General features: G+C 38.1%; 2 protein-coding genes across 11 annotated transcripts in view; one reads left to right on the top strand and one right to left on the bottom strand.

Moving 5' to 3' along the window:
• The window catches only part of Suv39h2 (SUV39H2 histone lysine methyltransferase), a 38423-nt gene that overhangs the window by 5053 nt on the left and 11321 nt on the right, over nt 1–22049 (top strand). For 2 of the 6 annotated variants that reach the window (XM_050150545.1, XM_050150543.1), the window contains exons 3-6: nt 8952–9626; nt 11563–11709; nt 14103–14232; nt 15896–19051. In XM_050150545.1, coding sequence (XP_050006502.1) covers nt 8952–9626; nt 11563–11709; nt 14103–14232; nt 15896–15999 — 1056 coding nt within the window. In that variant the 3' untranslated portion in view covers nt 16000–19051. Of the gene's footprint in view, nt 1–8951; nt 9627–11562; nt 11710–14102; nt 15607–15895; nt 19052–22049 lie in introns of those variants that run through there. The other 4 variants (XM_050150544.1, XM_050150541.1, XM_050150546.1 and 1 more) reach the window with 3 other exon arrangements.
• The window catches only part of Dclre1c (DNA cross-link repair 1C), a 31312-nt gene continuing 24995 nt past the window's right edge, over nt 15733–22049 (bottom strand). For 4 of the 5 annotated variants that reach the window (XM_050150532.1, XM_050150534.1, XM_050150533.1 and 1 more), the window contains one exon: nt 19182–21214. In XM_050150532.1, the coding sequence (XP_050006489.1) occupies nt 20286–21214 (929 nt within the window). In that variant the 3' untranslated portion in view covers nt 19182–20285. Of the gene's footprint in view, nt 15932–17044; nt 17086–19181; nt 21215–22049 lie in introns of those variants that run through there. The other variant, XM_050150536.1, reaches the window with a different exon arrangement.

The following is a 22049-nucleotide window of genomic DNA, read 5'->3' as shown; positions in this document are numbered from 1 at the left end:
CTTCCAACACTAGAACTGCAGGTCCATGCAGCAGTGCTCAGGTTTTGTTTTTGGGGAGGTGGGGGACGTACTGGGGATTTGAACTCAAGTCCTTATACTTTGCATACCAAGTGCTCTTACTTACTGAGCTGTCTCTGCAGGTCTCCCATCCCTTACTCAGTTTTTAAAGTTATATTCTATTAAGTTATTTAGTTATATATTATACCTACAAATCCCTTGTCAGATATATGATTTGTATTTATTTTATCCTGTTAATTTTTTTTTAACTTTTAGCCCATTTTATTCCAATTTGTGTGTCCCTATCACTGACCACCTATTGTCAAGTTTGAAGACCTTAAAGTTTTCTGGACTAGTTTGTTACATTTACTGTGGTTGGTTTTCTTCTTTGAGACTCTCTTATCTATGGAAGACTGCCTAGATGTAATCTTTAGCAACTTAGCATCTCTGTCCTCCAGTTTCTTTATGAAATAAGGGTAGTGACAACAACACCAACAATTAATTATAGTGCATAATTAATATTGATTTTTTTTTACAATAGATACTGACCTTTAACAATTCAATGACATCATTGTTTACGGTTAGAGCTATTTGTTTTTATGCTATGTACGTGTGCCCAAGTGTATGTATGTGCATGATCATGCAGTTGCCTATGGGAGGCAGAGGATGCCAGCTCTCTCGGAAGTGGAGTTCCATGTAGTTGTGAACCACTTGATCTGGGTTCTGGGAACTGAACCCAGATCTGCAAGGGCAGCAAGTGCTCTTGATATGTGAGCCATCTCTGTAGCTCCTCATTGTTATTCTTTTCACCAACCCCCCAATCTATTTTTCAATGTTCTTCATACTCTCTTTGCTTCTCATCTTTTTTTCTCTAATGTAGATTACTTCTTGGTCCTCTTCTCACTTAGAAGCTGCTCTCTAGGTAACCTTCTTTAGCGTTTTTTATTGGGAATATGCTAACTCATAATTAGTGAGATGACTACTCAGAGCAGAGTACTAAGTTCCTGTACAAAGTACTTAATTACAGTGAAGGTGAGTGTTGGCATAATAGAAGGACCTATTGTGCAGAGACTGGGCAGTTATCTATGGGAAACATGTTTTGAAATGAAAAGATAAGGGGGTGGGATCCTGATACAGAAGACAGCCCAACTCCTTCAAGGAATAGAAAATCTGGATAGAACATAGTTAAGATGAGCTAGAAGGACTGCAACTCTTTACAGGCAAAAGGACTTTAGGATTCATCTTGAGGGAAGCACAGAACCACTGAGTACAGAAATGGCATGACGAGAACGTTACTCTACTGTCAAGTCTTCAGTGGGTAGAGCAGTCAAAGCAAAACAGATGAAAAAGAGCACAAGGACTGGATGAAGAATCCCGAGGAGAAAGGCTTGTGCCATTAACTGGCAGGAAAGATAATAGGAAATCTGGAGGTGTGACTAAAGGGAGCTGAAAGAAGAGATAGTTAGTTAAAGAGCACTGAGCAGTTGATAAAAGAAAAATCTGTGAAGAATATACTGAAGTTAGCAGTCAAAGGGCTATTCATGCCCTGCAAGTGGTTTCTGTATTGCCATGAACAGAAGAGCCAAAAGAACAATGTGAAGAATAAGTAGGAGGGATAAAAACAGTCAAGTAGTATGGACTCTCAAAGTAGCCTACTCCTGGAGAGAAAAAATGGTATAATGGCGTTTATAGTTTTGAAGTTGTGTTAAAAATTGAGTCATAGTTGTATGCTTTAAAACCTTTTTAATGTTCTAAAGAGCTATATGCTAAAATATACTCTATGACCTCAAAGATTCCTTAACTATGCAAACATTTATATGTCCAAGGAAGCTTGGTTTTATGTTGCTTTTGAAAAATGAGAGGTGTTTAAATGTTACTTAGAACTAGTAGTGAGGCAGAAACCAAAGAGTTGGACATTAAAGAATAATTGATAAAGTACATCTCTTCTATTATAGCTACATTGACTTACAGTTTAATATCTGTAGGATACTGGCAGTTAGGAACAAGGGCCATATGCTACTAAAAATGAAGTGGGATAGAAGACCTTGAACCTAGAGCAATATGAAGTAACCAGCTTGAGAAATGGGAAAATGCTATCTGATGTCACTCAGTGGTATAGATGAACTCAATGTAGATTGTAGTTGTTATGATTGTTTGTACAAGCCATGCCTACTCCTTCCCCCATCCACTGAGGCAGGCTGATCTTCAGCTTCCGGCCTGAGCTCACTCTCTCTTTACATCTTCCTCTGGGAGAGGCAGCTTCGCTTCTGCCTCTCTCCCCACTTCTCCATTTCCCTCCTTTCTCTCTCTCTCTCTCTCTCTCTCTCTCTCTCTCTCTGTCTCTCTCTCTCTCTCTCTCTCTCCCCCCCCCCCCCCCTCCCCATTTGCCTTCCCCTCCATAGCTCCCTGAATAAATATTTAACCTCATTCTACATGTCCTGTCTATCCATGTTTCTGTCTCCTGCCCACCATGTGTCTCCCTGCCTGGGACCAGCCACCCTCGGGGACCGGCAGCCATTGCTGCCTGGTGCTGGCTGCTCCCAGTGCCCGCTGTGTGCCGCCACATGGCCTGCTACCACCATTTGGGACCTACAGCATTTCTGCTGCCTACTACCACTGGGAATCTTGCAGCATTTTTAAAAAAATCATAACAATAGCCCCACTTCCAATGATAGGCTTTGTCCCTTGGAAAACTTCTTAAGGTATATCAGTATCTCTGAATATCTAGAAGTACTAGTGTATTTACTACCTGGCTCAAACAGAATAGTCTGTATCTAAGAGTAGATTAATATTTTTGAAAGACAGCACATCTGAAGTAATTTTTTAGAAATTAGAACAGCAGAAATCATTAAACTGCAACTACTATTTTTCCTCCCCACGACAGGGTTTCTCTGTAATAGCTCTGGCCATCCTGGAACTCACTGTGTACCAGGCTGGCCTTGAACTCACAGAGATCTCTGCCTCCTGAGAGCTGAAACTAAAGGCATGCACCAGCACTGCCCAGCAACCTCAGTTTTTTTTTTTATTATTATTTTGTATATGTGAGTGTTCTGCCTGCATATATATCTGTACCACACATGTGCCTGGTGCCCGAGGAAGTGGTGAGCCACTATATATGGGTGTTGGGAATTGAATCCAGGTCCTTTGCAATAGCAATAAGTGCTCTTAACCACTGAGCCAACTCTCCAACCGTATAATCCAAATTTTAAGGACTATAAAAGTAGAGCTTTCAGAAAGAACTTTCCTATGGTTGCATAAATTTTTTTTTTTTTAAAGTTTCGGATCTAACCCAGGTGTCAGATTCATTTTAACCAACCACCCATCCATCCGTCCATCCATCCATCAATCATCTGATTTATGTTAAGTGTTTTGCCCCCATGTATGTAAGTGTGCCATGTGTGTACAGTGCCTACAGAGGTCAGAAGAGGATGTTGTATCCCCTGAAGTTGGAGTTATAGGCAGTTGTGAGATGCTGTGTGGGTTCTGGGAACTGAACCTGAGTACTCTAGATGAGCAGCCAATGCTGTTAATTGCTGAGCCAACACTGGAGTTCCTTTTCTGTTAGTTGCTGGCATGAAACCCTTCTATAGACCTTCTGTTGATAATGCTGGTTCTCAACTATTTATATAATAACATTGGTGTTGTGGTATGATATGGACTATGATGGTTATCACAAAAAATGGCAGAAATAAGGAATAGAAATGTAGAAAATGTTTTTCTGCTGGGCACATACCTTTAATCTCAGCACTCAGGAGGCAGAAAGATCTCTATGAGTTCAAAGTCAGCCTTTTCTACAGAGCCAAGGCTACAGAGAAATACTGTCTCGAAAAGCCAAAAAGAAAGAAAGAAAGAAAGAAAGAAAGAAAGAAAGAAAGAAAGAAAGAAAGAAAGAAAGAAAATATTATTTTCATGTATACGTAAAAGCTTAGATATTCATTATCATATGTTAGCTATAGTCAGTTAAAATTGATAAACATGCTGGGTGGTGGTGGCCCACGCCATTAATCTCAGCACTTGGGAGGCAGAGGCTGGTAGATCTCTGTGAGTTCAAGGCCAGCCTGGTGTACAAGAGCTAGTTCCAGAACAGGGCCTGTTACACAGAGAAACCTTGTCTCAAAAAAAAGAAAAAAAAAAAAACCCAAAACAAATGAACAAAACAAAAAACCATGACTGGTTCTCATTTTTTGAAAGTTCATAATATTGTTTTTATTTTTATATTGCATTAATTCTAGAAATCATTTTTGTTGCACATATAGAAGTATTCAAATTTTGATAGAAGTATTGTGCATGTTTTGAGGCTATGGAAAAAAAATTCCATCCCTTCTCATGAATACTCATAGTTTAACTTAGAAATGGAAGCATAGGCAAGTTAGTGCTCAGTTCTTGGGCAAGAGAGGCAGGAAGGATGTCACGAAAGAGTTGTTCTTTGAGCTATTTTAAAAGATGAATGGGGGTTTGGAGAGATGGCTCAGTGGTTTAGAGCACTAGCTGCTCTTGCAGAGCATGTGGATTGGGTTTGCTGCACTCGAATGATGACTCAAAACTGTCTGTATTACCAGTTTCAGGGGATCTCTTGCCTTCTTCTGGCCTGGAAGGGCACTCTACACACGTTGTGTATATACATGAACATAGGCTTACTAAACACATGCTCATTTTCTTTTAAGTGAAAAGGTTTCTCTACACATAAGATGAGATTAAAATAAATTCTCTAGGCAATTGTCTTATAGCATTCTAATCATGGAGAACTTCGTGAGCAAGCAGCAGAAAACTGGCTTTCAGGTGAGTTCAGTGCGGTTAGAGAGTAGTGAATGAATGGGATTATAGTGGGATGTTACAGTGAGAGCTATCAGGAACCAATCTTAAGAAGGTTGTGTTATTGTTTTTTACATGTATTTATTTAGCATGCTGTGAGTGTGGAATGTACCCTGGCATGTATGTAGGGGTCAGAGAATAACTTTGAGTTGGTTCTCTCCTTGTACCATCTGAGTCCTGGAGATCAAGCTCTAAGAAAGCATTAGAGCTCAAGTTCCAGTGACCCAAAAAGTTGCCTATATGACATATAGATTCATAGCTTTTTTCAGATTCTCAAAAGGATAAACACCCATTTATATAAAAAGGGGCCAAGAAGCCATGCCAATAAAGAAAGTAGAAAAGATAGAGAAAGTCATGCTTTGAGCGCTAAGGAATGTAAGGTCGTGACTACTGCTATAGAAGAGAGGTCAGATTAGCTGAGAACAGAAGACTCAGCTGGCTTGGTAGTTAGGTTGTAAAGTGGAGTTAAATGCATATGTACTTAAGCTTCACACAGACCATGGCTTCTAAGAATTGTAAGAAGTACTGGAGTGCCCAACAGTAAATAGGGTTTACTGTTCAGTAAATAGGGTTTAGGGTTGCCCACAGTTACTTGTTGGCATTAGCATCGCAGTTTTCCTCTCCCTTCAACATTCTCGACTGCAAACTGAACAGATCCATCTTATAACTGGTTTTGTTTTTTGATGCTTTATTATTAAAAGCCACAACTTTTGCTTTCATCTTGCCTACTGTGTTCCATACATACACACAAAAAGTCAGCCTTTGATAGTAGTCTTTTCTGCTTTCTTTGTTCTCTTTTCTAATTGTCTGACCCCTACTGATTACCATCTTTCTGTTTTAATAGTATTGGTTATGTTATTTTGGCATTTAAAATTGAATTGACGTCCACTGATATTTATTTCACATATTGTCTTTTTGTTTGTTTGTTTGTTTATTTCACATATACATCTGTGGTATGCTAAAAGCCAAAAAGGTTTTTGGCTTTAATTTTGAATTATAGGTTATTGAATTAATTAAATTTGCCTTATAAGTCAGTGGTTTTTATAAAGTAATCTTATTTTTCAAAAATGAAGTCTTTTTTTAGATTTTAAAAATGAAATATGCTTATAAAAGACTACAAACCAGAAATAAAATATTAATATTTTCATACTGTTTTGCCAAAATCAATCTTGTTTTTAAAGTATATTTCCTGTACAGGAATTGATTAGTTACCAATGTGGTTGATATATGTATATAAAAACTTCAGTCATTTTAAATACAAGTGACTTATCTAAGATTAACCATTACAGTTATTTGGGAAGTGAACTTCAATGATGTTTCTTTTCATTCGAGTGGTAATTTAATCATGCAGCCTAGAGCCAGTACTTGTCTTTTATTATTTTCTGCAGTAAAAGTGTTGTGTTGCTTTCTTCTGGTATCAAAGTCAAAACTTAAGAGTTATAGGGAATAGATGAGTTCAGACAATGCTAGTTGGATCTCATAACTAGTTTTATGTAGGTAGATCTGGTATCAACAGTACTAAATTATCATTACTTGACTGAAGGAAAAAATCTTTAGGCCTTAGGCCCAATTAGACACACTTTGGTGTATATCCAGGCTTTCTGTAATGACCATACATACATAACATACATACATACATGCATACATGTATTATGATCATATAATTTGTGTACTATATATCATCAGATCATAATTAAATACATTTTAATAGAAAAAGCCCAAACATATTTTGAACAGTTTTCAAAATGAAACAGTTCTTTTAATTCATATGAACTATGATAGATGAATAGGACATAAAAAAATTAAGGTACTGATAATGAGGATAAGATAAGCTCACTTGTGGGAGTGCAGCTGTTCTTGAACTGAGTTTTTGTACTTTAGCAGTATACCAAAGACCCTGAGTCATTTGTGTTGAAGTCATGGGCTAGGGATGGGGTTATAACATGGTGTAATGCTTGTCTGGCATGTGTCAGTGCAGAGTTTGAGCTCTAGTACAGTGTGTGTTTTGGGCAGGGGGATGATTAGTAGGTACTAAAACAACTATTATATTCATTCCTACTTAATAGTAAAAGTTAACTGAAATTTTCATAGGCAAATTTATTGCAATAAATAATTTTTTTTAATATCCACAAATTAAGAAAACACTGGACAGCAAGATGGCTTAGTGCGTAAAGGCACTTGCAATCAAGCTGGACAAGCTGAATTTAATCCTTGGGACCCACCTGGTGGAAGTAGAGAACCTACTCTTGCATGTTGTCATCATTCCGCACACACATCATTTGTATGTACCATACAAATATATACATATACACAAATAGATGTCTGTCGTGGGAACTCCTTTAACCAATAACATTTAAGATACTGGCCCACTTTGGGCATGGTCTATGTGCGGCCCTTTTTCTGCTACATTCAGTTCCAGTTCCCAGCACACACAGGGGACTATGGATTGCTACCCTTACTGTTAGTTTATCCCCAAATAAGCCTTTGTTATACTCCATTCCAGGCTATTGTGGAACTCTTTGGTACAACTACAATTCAGGTCCCACATTGGGCGCCATTTTCAAAATGAAGACTACTTTTGTTTCCTGACTGCCAAGACCCGAATAATCATACATAAACTATATTTATTACAACCCTGCTTGCCCAGCATCTTAGGAGTACTCCTACCTAGCTCATATCTTAATTTAACCCACTTATATTAATCTGTGTATCACCATTAGGCTATGGTTTACCATAAGGTTTCATTGTCCTCCTTTTGCAGCTACATGGCATCTCCTTGACTCCGCCTACTCTCTGTATCTCTGTTCTGATTTCCCACCTGGCCATATTCTGCCCTGCCATTGGCCAAAGCAGCTTCTTTATTAACTAGTGTAATAAAACTTATTCACAGCATACAGAGAGAAATCCCATATAAGATGTCATGTAAAAAAGTTAAAAATAACAAATGTTTAATCACCATAGTTATTTATTTTTTTAATTTTATGTGTGTTGGTATTTTGCCTATATCTATGTCTGTGTGAGGATGTCAAATAACTGGAGTTATAGGCAATTGTGAATTGCCATGTGGGTGCTGAAAATTGAACCCAGGTCTTCTGGAAGAGCCAGTGCTCTTAACCAGTGAGCCATCTCTCCAGCCTTCCACCCACTTTGATATTTTAGGAGCATTTCTGAGCTTACTTTACCTTAGGGTCCGTGGATATGTGCTAGCTGTTCTAAGACGAAGAAACTACTGAAAGACATCACTTTAGAATTTACTATTATTGTACATGAACTGCCTTTAAATTAGGCCCTTAGCAGTGTCAGCTGACCTTAAGGAAAGAAACAGTCACTGTGTGTAAAAGAGACTTCAGAAACCATGGTGGCCAATAACATTCTAGGTGATAAGAAGTGGATCTTTGCTGTCCTTCATGCCTCCTACTTAAGCTACACAGGTTTCTCTAAATGAGGTCTGCATTTATTAAAATGTTAATATCTGGTAGAAACAACGATGTGAACTGCAGTGTTACTTTAATTTCTTGGTAACCACATACAAAGTAGTAATTGGTTTGAATAATATATTTAATTCAATATCTGTAAAATGTTTCAACGTTACAGGCATTTAAAGGTAAAGACATTTTGCACCTCCCATTCTTGAAATTCAGTGCAGTATTTATGCACAAAGAACATCATTTGAGTATAGCCACATTTCAGGTTCTCAGTAGCTACATGTGGCTAACAGTGATTATCCAGCTTATCTTTAGAACATCTAAGGGATGTGTGGCCATGACATTGAGGATATAAATTCCCACATGTCCCATATTATAGCCCTTAGAAAATACATGGTATGATGCTGGCCATGTGAGACACTAGCCTAATGTTTGCTTTGGGACCATCTGTTTCCATGATCAAGGTAAATAATTTTTTGTTTGACCTAATACTATTTAGTAAAAGTCATAGGTTTCAGTGCCTTTATCTTTCTCTAGATAGGATGCTTTGGTCTCTTGTCAGATGTTCCCATTAAATAGTGTGTTTCAGATAGCATACAAAAGTTCTGTTTATCTGACTTACACTTTACTTGGCTCTTCATGTATTTTAAATTATTAAGAGAAATGCCACTATAGAGACTTTCATAATCTGAATTGTATTTTCTTTTCTATTTTAAGGATGTAGAATATTACCTTGTAAAATGGAAAGGATGGCCAGAGTCTACGAATACTTGGGAGCCCTTGAGCAACCTCAGGTGTCCACAACTGCTGCAGCAGTTCTCCAGTGACAAGAATAGTTTCTTATCTCGGGTAAAGAAAGGGAAGGCAATCACTCCAAAAAACAGTAGGAGGAAATCCTTGCCACCTGCTGTCGCTGAGTACATTGTAAAGAAAGCCAAGCAAAGAATAGCTCTGCAGAGATGGCAAGATTACCTCAACAGAAGAAAGAACCACAAAGGGATGATATTTGTTGAAAATACTGTTGACTTGGAGGGCCCACCCTTAGACTTTTACTACATTAACGAATACAGGCCAGCTCCAGGAATCACCATAAACAATGAAGCTACCTTCGGATGTTCATGTACAGACTGCTTCATGGGAAAGTGTTGTCCTGTTGAGGCCGGAGTTGTTTTGGCTTATAATAAGAACCAACAAATTAAAATTAAACCTGGCACTCCCATCTACGAATGTAATTCAAGGTGTCAATGTGGACCTGACTGTCCCAATAGGATTGTACAAAAAGGCACACAGTATTCACTGTGCATCTTTAGAACTAGCAATGGTTGCGGCTGGGGTGTAAAAACCCTTGTGAAGATTAAAAGAATGAGTTTTGTCATGGAATATGTTGGAGAGGTACATTAAATTTCTCCTATGGATATGAGCTTTATACTTTTAAAAAGTTACCTTCCTACCTTATTAATGTAAATATGTGATACGTTTTGATGTTATCATTTGCAGATATGTAGAAATTCATTTTCAGGTTTAGGAGAAAGGTTCACTGGTATAGTTAAAAATGTAAAACTTTTTATATGAGCAAATAGATAATAAAATAAGTTAATAGTTGGCATTCATTCATAACCACTGACTGAAGCATATTTTTTAATTTTTTTTAATATATATATGTGTGTGTTTAGTTTTTCAAGACAGGGTTTCTCTGTGTAGCCCTGTCTGTCTGGAACTCACTCTGTAGACCAGGCTACCTTGAACTCAGAGATCCGCCTGCCTCTGCCTCCAGAGTGCAGCGTGCTGGGATTAAAGATGTGCACCACCACCACCACATGGCGCCCATATTTTTTAAAATTAACTATATTTACACAGAAGTCTTAAGAAGAAAGTCAGGCCTACCTACATAAATGCTGACATTGAAACTTTGAAGTTACATTTATCATTATTTGGTCCAGTATGATTAAATTTCTTTTCTGTTTTATATCAGTATGAAGGACATTACTGAGCAGAAAATATTTTTAGTATTATCAAATATGTATAAAAGCATTTATTGCCAGGCAGTGGTGGTGCATGCCTTTAATCCCAGCACTCGGGAGGCAGAGACAGGTGGATTTCTGTGAGTTTGAGGCCAGCTTGGTCTACAAGAGCTAGTTCCAAGATAGGCTCAAAAGCTACAGAGAAACCCTGTCTCCAAAAACTTTTTTAAAAAAAGCATTTATTATAATAATAACTAAATAAACACTACCCTGAACTGCAGAGCATTCTCTGATTACCAAATCCTAGCATATTTCCTTTGATAACTATCATATACATAAGTGTTAACATAGTACTCATCATGGGCCACAGCTAAGCACCTTAGTATATTAGCCCCCTAATCTTCAAATTTCTGAAAGAGGACTTATCTCCACTATTACAAATGAAGAAGCAGGCACAGAGAATTTTAGCTAAGAATATACATCACTTTGGCTAGTGTTGGTGTCTTCAGCTGAACACTGACCAAGCTGTGACAGATTCCATGGTAATAGGGATGTTTGGAACCTAGCCAGTGCCTGATGCTCGAAGCTGAATTACATCCCCAGCCTTAGGCCATGATTTTGAGCTGAAGCTTCTGTTCTGAAAAACAAAGCTTTCCAAATGGCTCATTGCATGTGTAACATAAAGCCTGTTGTATAACAAGTTTCCATGTGTTATTCCTCATAGGACATTGGTTTTCAACCTGTGGGTCACAACACTTTGGGGATCGCAAAGCAGATATTTACATTATAGTTCCTAGCTGTAACAAAATTACAATTATGAAGTAGCAATGAAAATAATTTTATGGTTGGGGTGACCTCAGCATGAGGAACTGTATTAAAGGGTCGCAGCACCAGGAAGGTTGAGAGCCACACTGGAGAGCCTTTTGAGAGTGCATACTCTTGTGAAGGTAACCTTGTTCCTCTGTCCTGTCGAGCATAGGTGGGCAGCTCTTTGCACACAGGAATGCAGGTAGTACAGAGAACCATATCTCAGCTTATCTCGGATTTCATTTTCAGTAGTCCTTTATACCATCACTTTCCCTCATTTCTATACTCTTTTTCTATCTAGTTTTTAGTTCATATGAATGTTTTGATGACACTTGAATTTCTTTTTAAATATTTGTATCAATGTTAGTAGCTTAATAATGCTTCTTTGGCTCCACAGTGGCTGTATAATATTCTGTGGTTTCACAGAGTACTGTGTCACCTGTAGTCCCAGCTATGCAAGAAATGGAGGTAGAAAGACCTTTGGAGTTCAGAAGTTTGAGAGAGCCTGTCACAAAAAGAAAAACATAAAACTACAGTTCTGTTGTTTCTCCCCACCTTAGGTGATCACAAGTGAAGAGGCTGAGAAGCGTGGACAGTTGTATGACAACCAAGGAATCACCTATCTTTTTGATCTGGACTATGAATCTGATGAATTCACAGTGGATGCAGCGCGATATGGAAATGTGTCCCATTTTGTGAATCATAGTGTAAGGAGCAGTAAGACGAAAGTTCAGTTTAGTGCTGTTTGGGTGATTTCTCCTTAACCGGAAGATAACTTTTTATAGAGCCATTCACAGTATTTTAATATGAGGGCTTCTATAAGTCAGGACATTATTGCTATAATAGAACATACATATTGAGGTGTTTACCAATTACTATGTTCTACTAGTCTTTATATCTCACTTCATTTAAACTTTCCAATAACTTTATAGGGTAGATAGATAACTTCATAGCAGAAGAGGGCAATTAATAAGCAAGGGAGTTAAGCAAAAGTTTTGAAGACTGAACAAAATTATCTTATAGAAGTTAATACTACTAAATTGTACTGTGTGCAATAACCCTTTACCTTAGCCACATTTTATTCTCCATATTTTCAGTTTCCTACTTAACTGTAGTCCAGAAATACCCAGTGGGAATTCTAGAGGTAATCCAGTCTTAGTTTTAAGTTGTTTGCTATTCTTATAAGTAGGTGAAGTCGTCTGCTGGAGACTTGACCCATCCTTTTGTTGAGGGTATATACACTGTAGATGCTACCTCCCAGTCACTGGTACCTCTCTAGGTTATCAGGTCAACCATTACAGTATTATTTGTGTTCAGGTGACCTTATTTTACTCAGAAATTGCCCAGAAGCACAAGATTAGTAATGCTAGCAATTTGGATTTGCCCAAGTGTTTCCTTTAAGCCACAAGGCTAAAGTACAATAAGATATTTTCATAGAGACACAACAGTCATATAACTTAAAATTGTTCCATTTTTGTTATGTGTTAATCTCTTACTGTGTCTGAAAGTTATAAGTATATATGTATAGGACAAAACCCTACAATACAGGGTTTGGTACTATCACCAGTTTCAGTCATCTGAGGATAAGGAAGGACTACTATACAGTTTAAGGTAACAGTTGTTTGTTTTGTTTTGAATGCCAGTGTGTTAACACTGCATTAAAGCATTTAGGATTATTTCCCTAAATTATAAATTAGTATTCTTTAATTTTTAGTTCATGTTTTAAAAAGTTAGATCTGCAGTCTTTTCTTTTTAAGATTTTATTTGCGTATGTGTGTGTATATGTGCATAGGTGCCTGTGGAGGTCAGAGGGGCAGAAATCAGACCCCCTGGGGCTGGAGTTACAGGTGTTTGTAAGCCTAATGGGGGTGCTCAAAACTGAACTCAGGTCCTCTGCAAGAGCAACAAGTGAGTGCTCTTAATTGCTGAGCCATCTGGCCAGACCCCTAGAACCACAATTCCAGAATCTTCTACCTTATAAAACTTGTTTCCAAAACTAAGGACAATAATAATCATTGGGCACCTTCTAAGTGCCAGACAATAAGCCCAGTGAGGTTAGTATTTTTGGCATTTTATATATACGTGGCAGATAATAAAAGAAGTATGTCTTAGATAGTATGACATGTAGCCAAGTTAAAATATGTGGTGGATTGCTTACCAAGAATTGTATGTGAATCTCAGTGAAATGTAAGAGACTGTCTAGACTTCCTTTTTGGTTGCCTGATTTGTTTAAATGTTTGTAAAATAATTTCTTAATGATAAATTTGAGATTTAGCCATCCTCAATATCTTAGGGGATTAGTCATGAGACACCCTGCAGGTGCCAAAAATCCTTATTAGTTCCTTATGTTAAATTTGAGACATATATAATAACTCATAATCCTCTTTTATCCATTAAATCATCCATAGATTACTTCTAATGCCTATTAGAATATAAATAGTTGTATTCACAGCTGAGGACAAGATCACTCAGCCTGTACATATACAAGACTATGGTATGATTTTTCTTCTCTATAAATTCTTTTACAATCTATAGTTAGTTGACTCTGCAGTTGGTTGAGTACAGATGTGGAACCTATGAGTACAGAAGGCCAGCTCTACCACCAACATATACTTCCTACTTGGGAAAGATTAAACACCAATTTAAATTTCTTGGTTTGACTCCCTAGATCTTTCTTCTTACATATTCTCTAGTTTAGTGTTCCCAAAATACTGAACAAGTCCAAATAAAAGTTTAAGCAATGAAACTATGTAATATAAAATTTGAGTTCCATGGTGCTGATTTTATTTTAAAATAGTTATTTAAAGTATCTATACACACATATTATTGATATAGTTACAAGTAAAATGTTCATGTTATAGATGGATTAAAGTTCTCCAGAAAAAAAAAGCTATGACAAAAGTGACATATTGAATACTTGATTTATCTTTTTCTATGATTGAGAGCTTCTAATATATGAAAAGTGTGTTTTGAATGTGCATGCCATTGGGAGCGCTTGGTTGGCAGTTGAGTGGGCATGTGGGAGGCTAACTCACCCTGTGCTGTGGAGCGCAGACGGCACCTTTGCCAGTCTCACCTCAGCAGCTTTTCTTCTCTTCAGTGTGACCCAAACCTTCAGGTGTTCAGTGTCTTCATCGATAACCTTGATACTCGGCTTCCCAGGATAGCACTGTTTTCCACGAGAACCATAAAAGCTGGAGAGGAGCTGACTTTTGATTATCAAATGAAAGGTATGGTTTTCAAGAATAATTTCATTGGTATTGGTTTCAGTATGACCATGAAGGCAAGCCAAACTAATGTCGAAGGTAAAAGAAATCGGGCAGGGGGAGGACACACTAAATAAATATATGTGGAGAAGATGGAACACATCACACTGTACTAATTTAAAAATCTTTAAAAATGAAAGTCATTGGTGTGTGTCTGTCATCTTAAGGTCCAAAGCCCATCTGACAACTAGAGCTGGCTCTCAGTCTGTCCTCTACGTCACTGCAGACTGATTTTTCTTAGGACTTCCATTTTGGAAGCTGATTTACAACATCTTTTCTCAATACTATTAATATTACTAAAAATAAAAAGGTTTTGAATTTTTACTAATAGATAAATATTAACAAGATTGAAAGTATGATTTCAATTACATATGAATTACTTCCTTCTTGAGTATAGCTTTTTAAAGTATTTCATTATATTGCCTATATTGTGATTATGAATATCTTCTATGAACAGTGTGCTTTACATGCTATTCCTACTTGGCCTCACTGCCTGTGCTTTTCATGGTGTATAAAAAGAATAATTGTATGGGGCTGGAGAGATGGCTCAGAGGTTAAGAGCATTGCCTGCTCTTCCAAAGGTCCTGAGTTCAATTCCCAGCAACCATAGTGGCTCACAGCCATCTGTAATGGGGTCTGGTGCCCTCTTCTGGCCTGTAGGCATACACATAGACAGAATATTGTATACATAATAAATAAATAAATACTTAAAAAAAAAAGAAAAAAAAATGATACTGCAGGTTAACCTTTAAAAAAAAGAAAGAATAATTGTACATTGGACTTTCTCTTACACTCTGGTTTCTCTTCGGATTGTATAAATCTTTCACCTTTTACACTGAACTTTCTCAGTGAATGTCATCATGGCAGATAATTCACATTAGCCTATCCCATTGTTTCAAGACAACTCAGAACAAATTGTCTCAGGATTCCACAGAAGTACAAAGCTATTTCCTTAAAAGTTAACCAATGCCTTGAGAAAGTAATCACCATTGCTAGCTTCAGGAAAGCCAGGGTTACACAAAGAAACCCTGTCTCAAAAAACCAAAACCAAACAAAACAGAAGATTGAAAGTCTATTCTAAAGTATCTTTTATGGTTGGGACTGGGTCTCACTATACAGCCCTGGCTAGTCTGGAACTCACTGTGTAGACCAGGCTGGACTCAAACTCAGATCCACCTGCCTCTGCCTACCCAACCATGCCCAGCTAAAATATCTTTTTCTTTAAATATTTATTTATTTATTATGTATACAATATTCTGTCTGTATGCCTACAGGCCAGAAGAGGGCACCAGACCCCATTACAGATGGTTGTGAGCCACCATGTGGTTGCTGGGAATTGAACTCAGGACCTTTGGAAGAGCAGGCAATGCTCTTAACCACTGAGCCATCTCTCCAGCCCTAAAATATCTTTTTTAAAATAAAGATTTGTGTGGTGTGTTCATGTGAATATGGGTACCCAGAAGGGGGCATGGGATCCCCTGGAGCTGGAGTTTGAGGCAGAAGTAAGCTGCCTGATGTGGGTACCAGGAACTAAACTCTGGTCCTCTAGAAGAGCATGGACTACTCTACCTGCTGAGCCATTTTCAAGCCCCTATTCTAAAATATGTTTCCCTCTCTGTGTTTTCAGGTTCTGGAGAATTGTCTTCAGATTCTGACCACAGCCCTGCCAAAAAAAGGGTCAGAACTGAATGTAAATGTGGGGCTGAGACTTGCAGAGGTTACCTCAATTGAAACTTCAGGAAATGGAGCACAGGATTGTGTTTTGTTCTAAGAACTGAAAAAGTATTTTCTTTTATTATTATATGTATGTTAATGTACAACTTGTGTCTCAAGATATTTGCAAAGTACATTACTGTTGCTTTTGAAGAGGACTGCAGGGGCTGGCCACATAAACAGAATATATTTGGTGGTTACATACTAAACATGGAAAGTGAACTACTTCTTAATAGGCAAGTATCCCCTTTAGTGTCTGAAAAGCAATGAGGCAATGGCTATTGATATAAAACCTTTTATCATGACTCAAATAGGTAATTAGTTTAGGCAAATGTACAAATTTTATTTTATTTTTTTACTATATTGTTCCTGCTTAATATTCACTGATCTTGTATTTGAGACAAGTAAGCGGCACTGAATTTTTTTACTGTATTTTCTACTTTTACATTAAAACATCGACATCTTAATGATATATTTCAGGTATTAAAAGAAATGTGAGAGATACTCTTTTAGCTTGATCTCATTCTAAAGCAATAGAGACCGTTACAAAGACTGTATGTCTGAACCTGAAAGTCTTAGGTTTTTAATCCTGCTGAAGAAAAATCTCTAATCACCTTCTCTAGAAGTCCATAGTGGCTGGCCATTATGCTTCTTTGCAAGGACATAGCAGTGTGGCTAAGAGGATCCGCTGGGAGTGCCAGGCAGGGCAAATGAGTACAGAATGAGCCACAGCGTGAACCGAGGTCACACTGAGTAACTCTCATCTGAACAGAAGAGCAACAGCCTTGGAGAGCACTTGTCCCTAATGGCAGTGTAATTCACATCACATTACTGCCACTGCCAGGCAGTTTTAATATTTCCTTTCCACTAAATTTAATTATTTTTGCATTTTCTGTATGTCCTTGAAAAATAACCTATATTTGAACAGATATTGTTTTATACAAGAATTTTTAAATGGATAATACTGAGTTTGGCCAAAGTTATGTCTTATTGAACTTTTATTAATCTGTGGGGATTAGATGGGATTTTCCCATGTATAAAACACAATAAAGAAAAAACTTACTTTCATCTTTCTGGGTCTGGGGATTCTAATCATGGTGTCCAGTGTGAAGACCAAAAAAGAAAAAAAGAAAGAAATGGCAGCAAATAATCCTTTCAGTGTCCTGACTAAGATTTACCTAAGCTCACTGCTCCGGGCCTTAATAGGCTGTGATAAGCTCAAGTAGAATGGACTGAATCCAGGAACTCAGCACTTCCTTTATCTCCTCTTAACCTGTTTTGGGAGAAGCTACAATGTTATTCAGAATATTACCTTCACAAGGCTACTTGTTCACAATACATAGAATACACTATTTGCATATTTGAGATCTCATTCTATGTTTGCTACCCAGAATTTTCAGAATGTGTCAAGAAAATATATATTTTTTAAATTGCTATTTTTTTTTCTTTGAGAATCTTAAAAGCATATTCTAGGTGTGGTTTTCTTCTCCCTGGATACCAAACTCACTTTGAAGTATTCTCAGGTTTAAAGACCAGATTTAAAAAAAAAATTCAGTGTTTTGATTGCCAAGATATTTGGTCTTATTTACATTCAGGTTAAAAGAAGAGAGGACAAAGGGGAAAGGATTACGTTTAATAAACATGTGGCTTTGTTTTGTCCTTACTAATAGAAATTTAATGGGTCCTGATTTTGTGGGTTGGGGGTAGGTCTTGAAGTAGGGTAGCGTGTGGCTCAGGCTAGCCCTGAATTTTCTCTGTAGCTGGAGATTATCTTGAACTATTACTCGCCTTCCTCTACCTCCTGCTGCTGAGATTACAGGCATATGTCACCATGCCCAGTTTAAGATTTTTACCTTTAAAAAAAGACAAAACAAGTACACACAAGTTTCATTCTAAGTTCCACACGTGTAATGTACTGTGCTTCTATTCACACTGTTCCATTACCTTCTTGCCCCCACCATTCCTCCACTGTCTTCCTTTCATACCTTCACCTTGTGATAGCTGTTTATCTAAAAAGAGATGTGTGTATGTAGACACACTTGTGGCTGTGATAAAGGACATCAGTTCAGCTCCAGCTTGGTTCCTTCAAATCACATGTCCTGAGTGTATAGTGGCTTCAGCAACAGGAATTTGGAAATAGTCCTGACAGGAAGTTAAGCAGGAGCAGAGACTGAACTCTGCTCACTGGCTTTCTTACACAGCCCACGCACATCAGCCTAGGGATGCGATTACCCACAGCCGTTAAGAAAATCCTCCACATACCACAGGCCGATTTGATGGACACAGTTCCTTAATTGAGGTTCCCTCTTCTAAGGTGACCCCAGGTTTCTCAAGTTGACAGCTGAAGCAAACTATGATATTGTCTCTTCGCTAAAGTCAATGTGGCTAGCCACTAGATTTCTTGATGTATCTTGGCACTTTAAAGCTCTTCAACCTTCGATACTATATAACCTTTGAAAATGAAGTCAGCACCACACTTCTGTTTTGATGCTGTTGGTAATGAGGTCTCAGCATCAGAGTGCTCAAGAGCCCTGACACTGGAAGCCCCCGTTGCTAGTGTCTGAGTCCTGGCTTTATTGCTTACTAGCTTTGTGAACTAATCTGTGTGCCTTAGTCTCATGTCTACCTCAAAGTGTGGCTTCACAGATTAAAGCTTTATAAAGTGGTTTTACCACAGAATAAACACCATATATAAATGTTTCCTATTGTTATTCTGTATTCGAAACATAACCTGTAAAAACCGATCATGTAGATTGATCTAAATCTACTCTTTTGTTCTTAGCTCTCTAACTCCTTCAGCCAGTGTTTGTACCAGGCTTAAGACCTAAAACATGAACATTACAGTTATAAAATATTAGACATACATTCAGAACAATGTGGGCATGTTTTGAATGCTTACTTTGGATCAGCCCAAATCTTGGGCTGAGATTTATGGCTCAGTTAAACAAAACAAAAATAAAGTTAAATTATTAGTGAATACATTCAAATGCATAGTTATATATACATATATTCTAAGTCATATACCCACTAGGTTGGGACTAGTAATTCCTGATCAATTGCCATGTAGCACAGTGATGATCTGTGACATTCAGTTTAATCTGCACATTGTGAGACTCCATTTAAGCTTATTTTAAGTGGTATGCCTATATATCTCTTTTTTCTTGACTTGTAAAATGTCAGCATAGTAAAGTGCTTATGAAGATGTTTATAAAGATTTATTAAATTCATATACATCAATACAAAAGCATTGTACTTTAAGGCAAATTTCACAATTCACAGAGCATATATATGTTAGCCATTCTAAGCATTTTCCTTTACATTGTAATTGTTGTAGTTTCAGTTACATCATTGTATTGGTGACCTTTGTATTTACTAAAACAGTTCTTGATAAGTTGCCCAGGCTTGACCTCCTGTCTCAGCCTCCAGAACAGTGAGAATACAGCCTTGCCTAGCTCACTGGTGATTTGTAAGATTTTTATTTTATGTGTGCTTTGCCTGCCTGTATGTACACACACCACATGTGTGCCTGGGTCCTCCAGGATAGTTACAATTTTGAACCACCATGTAAGTGTTGGAAATAGCAAGTGTTTTGCTGAGCCATCTCTCCAGCCCTGCCTCTGTGCTATCAGTTTACTTTAATAGGGCCGTCTTTTCTTCTAGACTGCTTGTCATGATTTAGGATACAGTGTATCTTGGTGGAATGGTCTGCACATACTTGAAGAGATGTATTCTGCTGTGAAGTAAAAGTTTTATCAGATCTAGTTATCTGGTGGTGGTCAGTTTTTGTATTTTGTATACTGATTTAATGTATATATACCATTTTCTCTAAGAGAAGCATGTTAAAATTTTTGTATTTGTGTATTATCTGGTCTCTTTTCTGGTGATTGAACCTAGGACTTCATACATGCTAGGCAAGAGCTCTATTATTCCACTGTCTTGGTGAGTTAGACATTTGTCTAGGACAGTATCTGCTCTTATTATAGTCTCTCTGGCTTCATACTTACATTGTCCTTTTAACTTTACATCACTTGAATTGCGCTTTCTGTAAACAGCATAGTTGACTTATATTTTTCCCTGAGTCTGTGTTTTTATGAATCTCTTTACATCATTTGCATTTATTGTGAGGATTAATGTGTTTAGATTTAGTTCTACAATCTCATGCAACACTGGTTTTGACCCTGTCATTTGAGCATACTTTAGTATTCCATTCTGATCCATTATTATACCAATGTATCGCTTTGTGTAGGTTTTTTAGTGGTTGCTCTAACAGGTGTGTCTAACCTGCGGGCCATATACATCCACCGCTATGAGTGTGGCCCAGAAATTTGTGTATGACATTGTGTTGCAGCATCAAAATCTAAGAGTGAGCATTTTCTTTTCTCAACAACTATACTCTCACCTGTTGCCAGTTTTCCATATAAATACTGTAAATGCTCTGGTTTAGGAAGCTCAGCTTCTGGAGTTGAGGGGATTTCAAAATCAGAGGAGCTCTGTGAGTCCGCATGTGTGCTGGTTGGTAATGTTTTCTCCTCAGGTGGGGATTTCATGCCGCTCACAGTATCGGGTTCTCCAATGTGAGGTCCTCCATTTACTTCGTCTCTGCTTTTCGAATCACAGTAAGAATCCTGTGGACCATGTGCATTCTGTTCCATTTGAGACGCGGAAATATTCTCTCTGCTTTTTGGTGTGTAGGCATCTCTGTTCAAAGATGTGCTATCCCCAGCACTTCTCTCTTGGGAAGATAACAGAACAGTATCACCCTGGCTGTCCCAGCCTTGACTTCCTTGATCTGTTATGTGTGTTGACTGAGATGAATTCTGGGAAGAGATGTGAGTGGATTCTCCATCAGAGTCAGTGAGGAGCCTTGGTGACTGAGATTCCAAACATTCATCTGTGACATCATCTTTTCTTTTGAAGAACACTTCCCACTGTGGTGTGTCTGCATCAGCATTTTGCTGGGGGACTGTGGCAGGGCCCAGCCCTCCCTGCAGTGAAGGCGGGGTTTCTAACTCTTCTTCAGTGTCACTGTTAGATTCTTCACAGTCTATGAAGTTGGCCAGAGAAACCTTCTGCACACTGTCTGCTTTGTAGCACCCAGGGCTTTGTTTCAGTTCAGGCTGGTGTTGTGGCAATGCCTTCACTGGAAATACCTCAGGATGAAGAGTTAGCTGGTATGGAACTTTGTGCCTTAACGGTATTGGTAGAGGGTCATCAAAGAGATCATCTTCCTCCTCTGAAAAAACCAAAACAGGCATGTAGGGAACAAGGGAATGAGACTCTTCAGTGAGAGTTGGAGCTGTACCATTTACCTGTTTCAAATCTTGGAATGGTATAAACACAGGTGCCAGTCTGCAAAGAGATAATAAAAGGCTGCCATCTGTTGAGAATATAGGTCAGTACTTCTTACACTTGAGGGACCACTTGACTCACAGGGTGACCTTTTTTTTTAAAGGATTTTGTTTTCAGTTATATGTATGTGTATCTGTTTGAGTATGTGAATGACGTGCCTGAAAACGTCAGCAGTGTTAGATCCCTGAAGCTGGAGTTAGAGGCAGTTGTGAGCCAACTAACGTGGATGCTAATTTAATTCTGTGTGTGGACTATCCATGGAACATTTTAAGAACTAAGGGATACGAAGGCTTGGTCAGCGAACTTACAGAAAATGATCTATAAGCCCCCAAATCTAATTCTATGCCTTCTGCCCTTGAGCTGTCTTTGTCTGTGAGCCACCTTTCCTGATAAGGGTAGCTACCACCCCTGAGCAAATAAGCCTCTCTACAGAAAATGAAGGCCATCACAGAAAACCTCAACTGGACGCAATGCAGAAATCTGGATAATGTACATCATAGCTCCCGCCTCTATGGCTGAGGGAATATTGTGGAAGAGGCGACAGACTGGAAATAAGTCAAAATACCAAGAAGTCTCCTGTGAAAGTTGAATAATGACAATATCAATTGACACATTAATGTGGAAGGGTGCAGTTTTCCAGGGTTACACCCCTAGACAATGTGACTACAGGCAACTAATGACTGCTGGGAGAATTAGCTTCTCCGGGGATGAGCCCCCTT

The sequence above is a fragment of the Alexandromys fortis genome, unplaced genomic scaffold, assembly GCF_014885135.2.
Source record: "Alexandromys fortis isolate MF-2015 unplaced genomic scaffold, M_Fortis_MF-2015_v1.1 scaffold_69, whole genome shotgun sequence".
Classification (NCBI taxonomy): Eukaryota; Metazoa; Chordata; class Mammalia; order Rodentia; family Cricetidae; genus Alexandromys; species Alexandromys fortis.
Note: the sequence above shows the minus strand (reverse complement) of the source record. Positions and strands in the feature narration are given on the sequence as shown.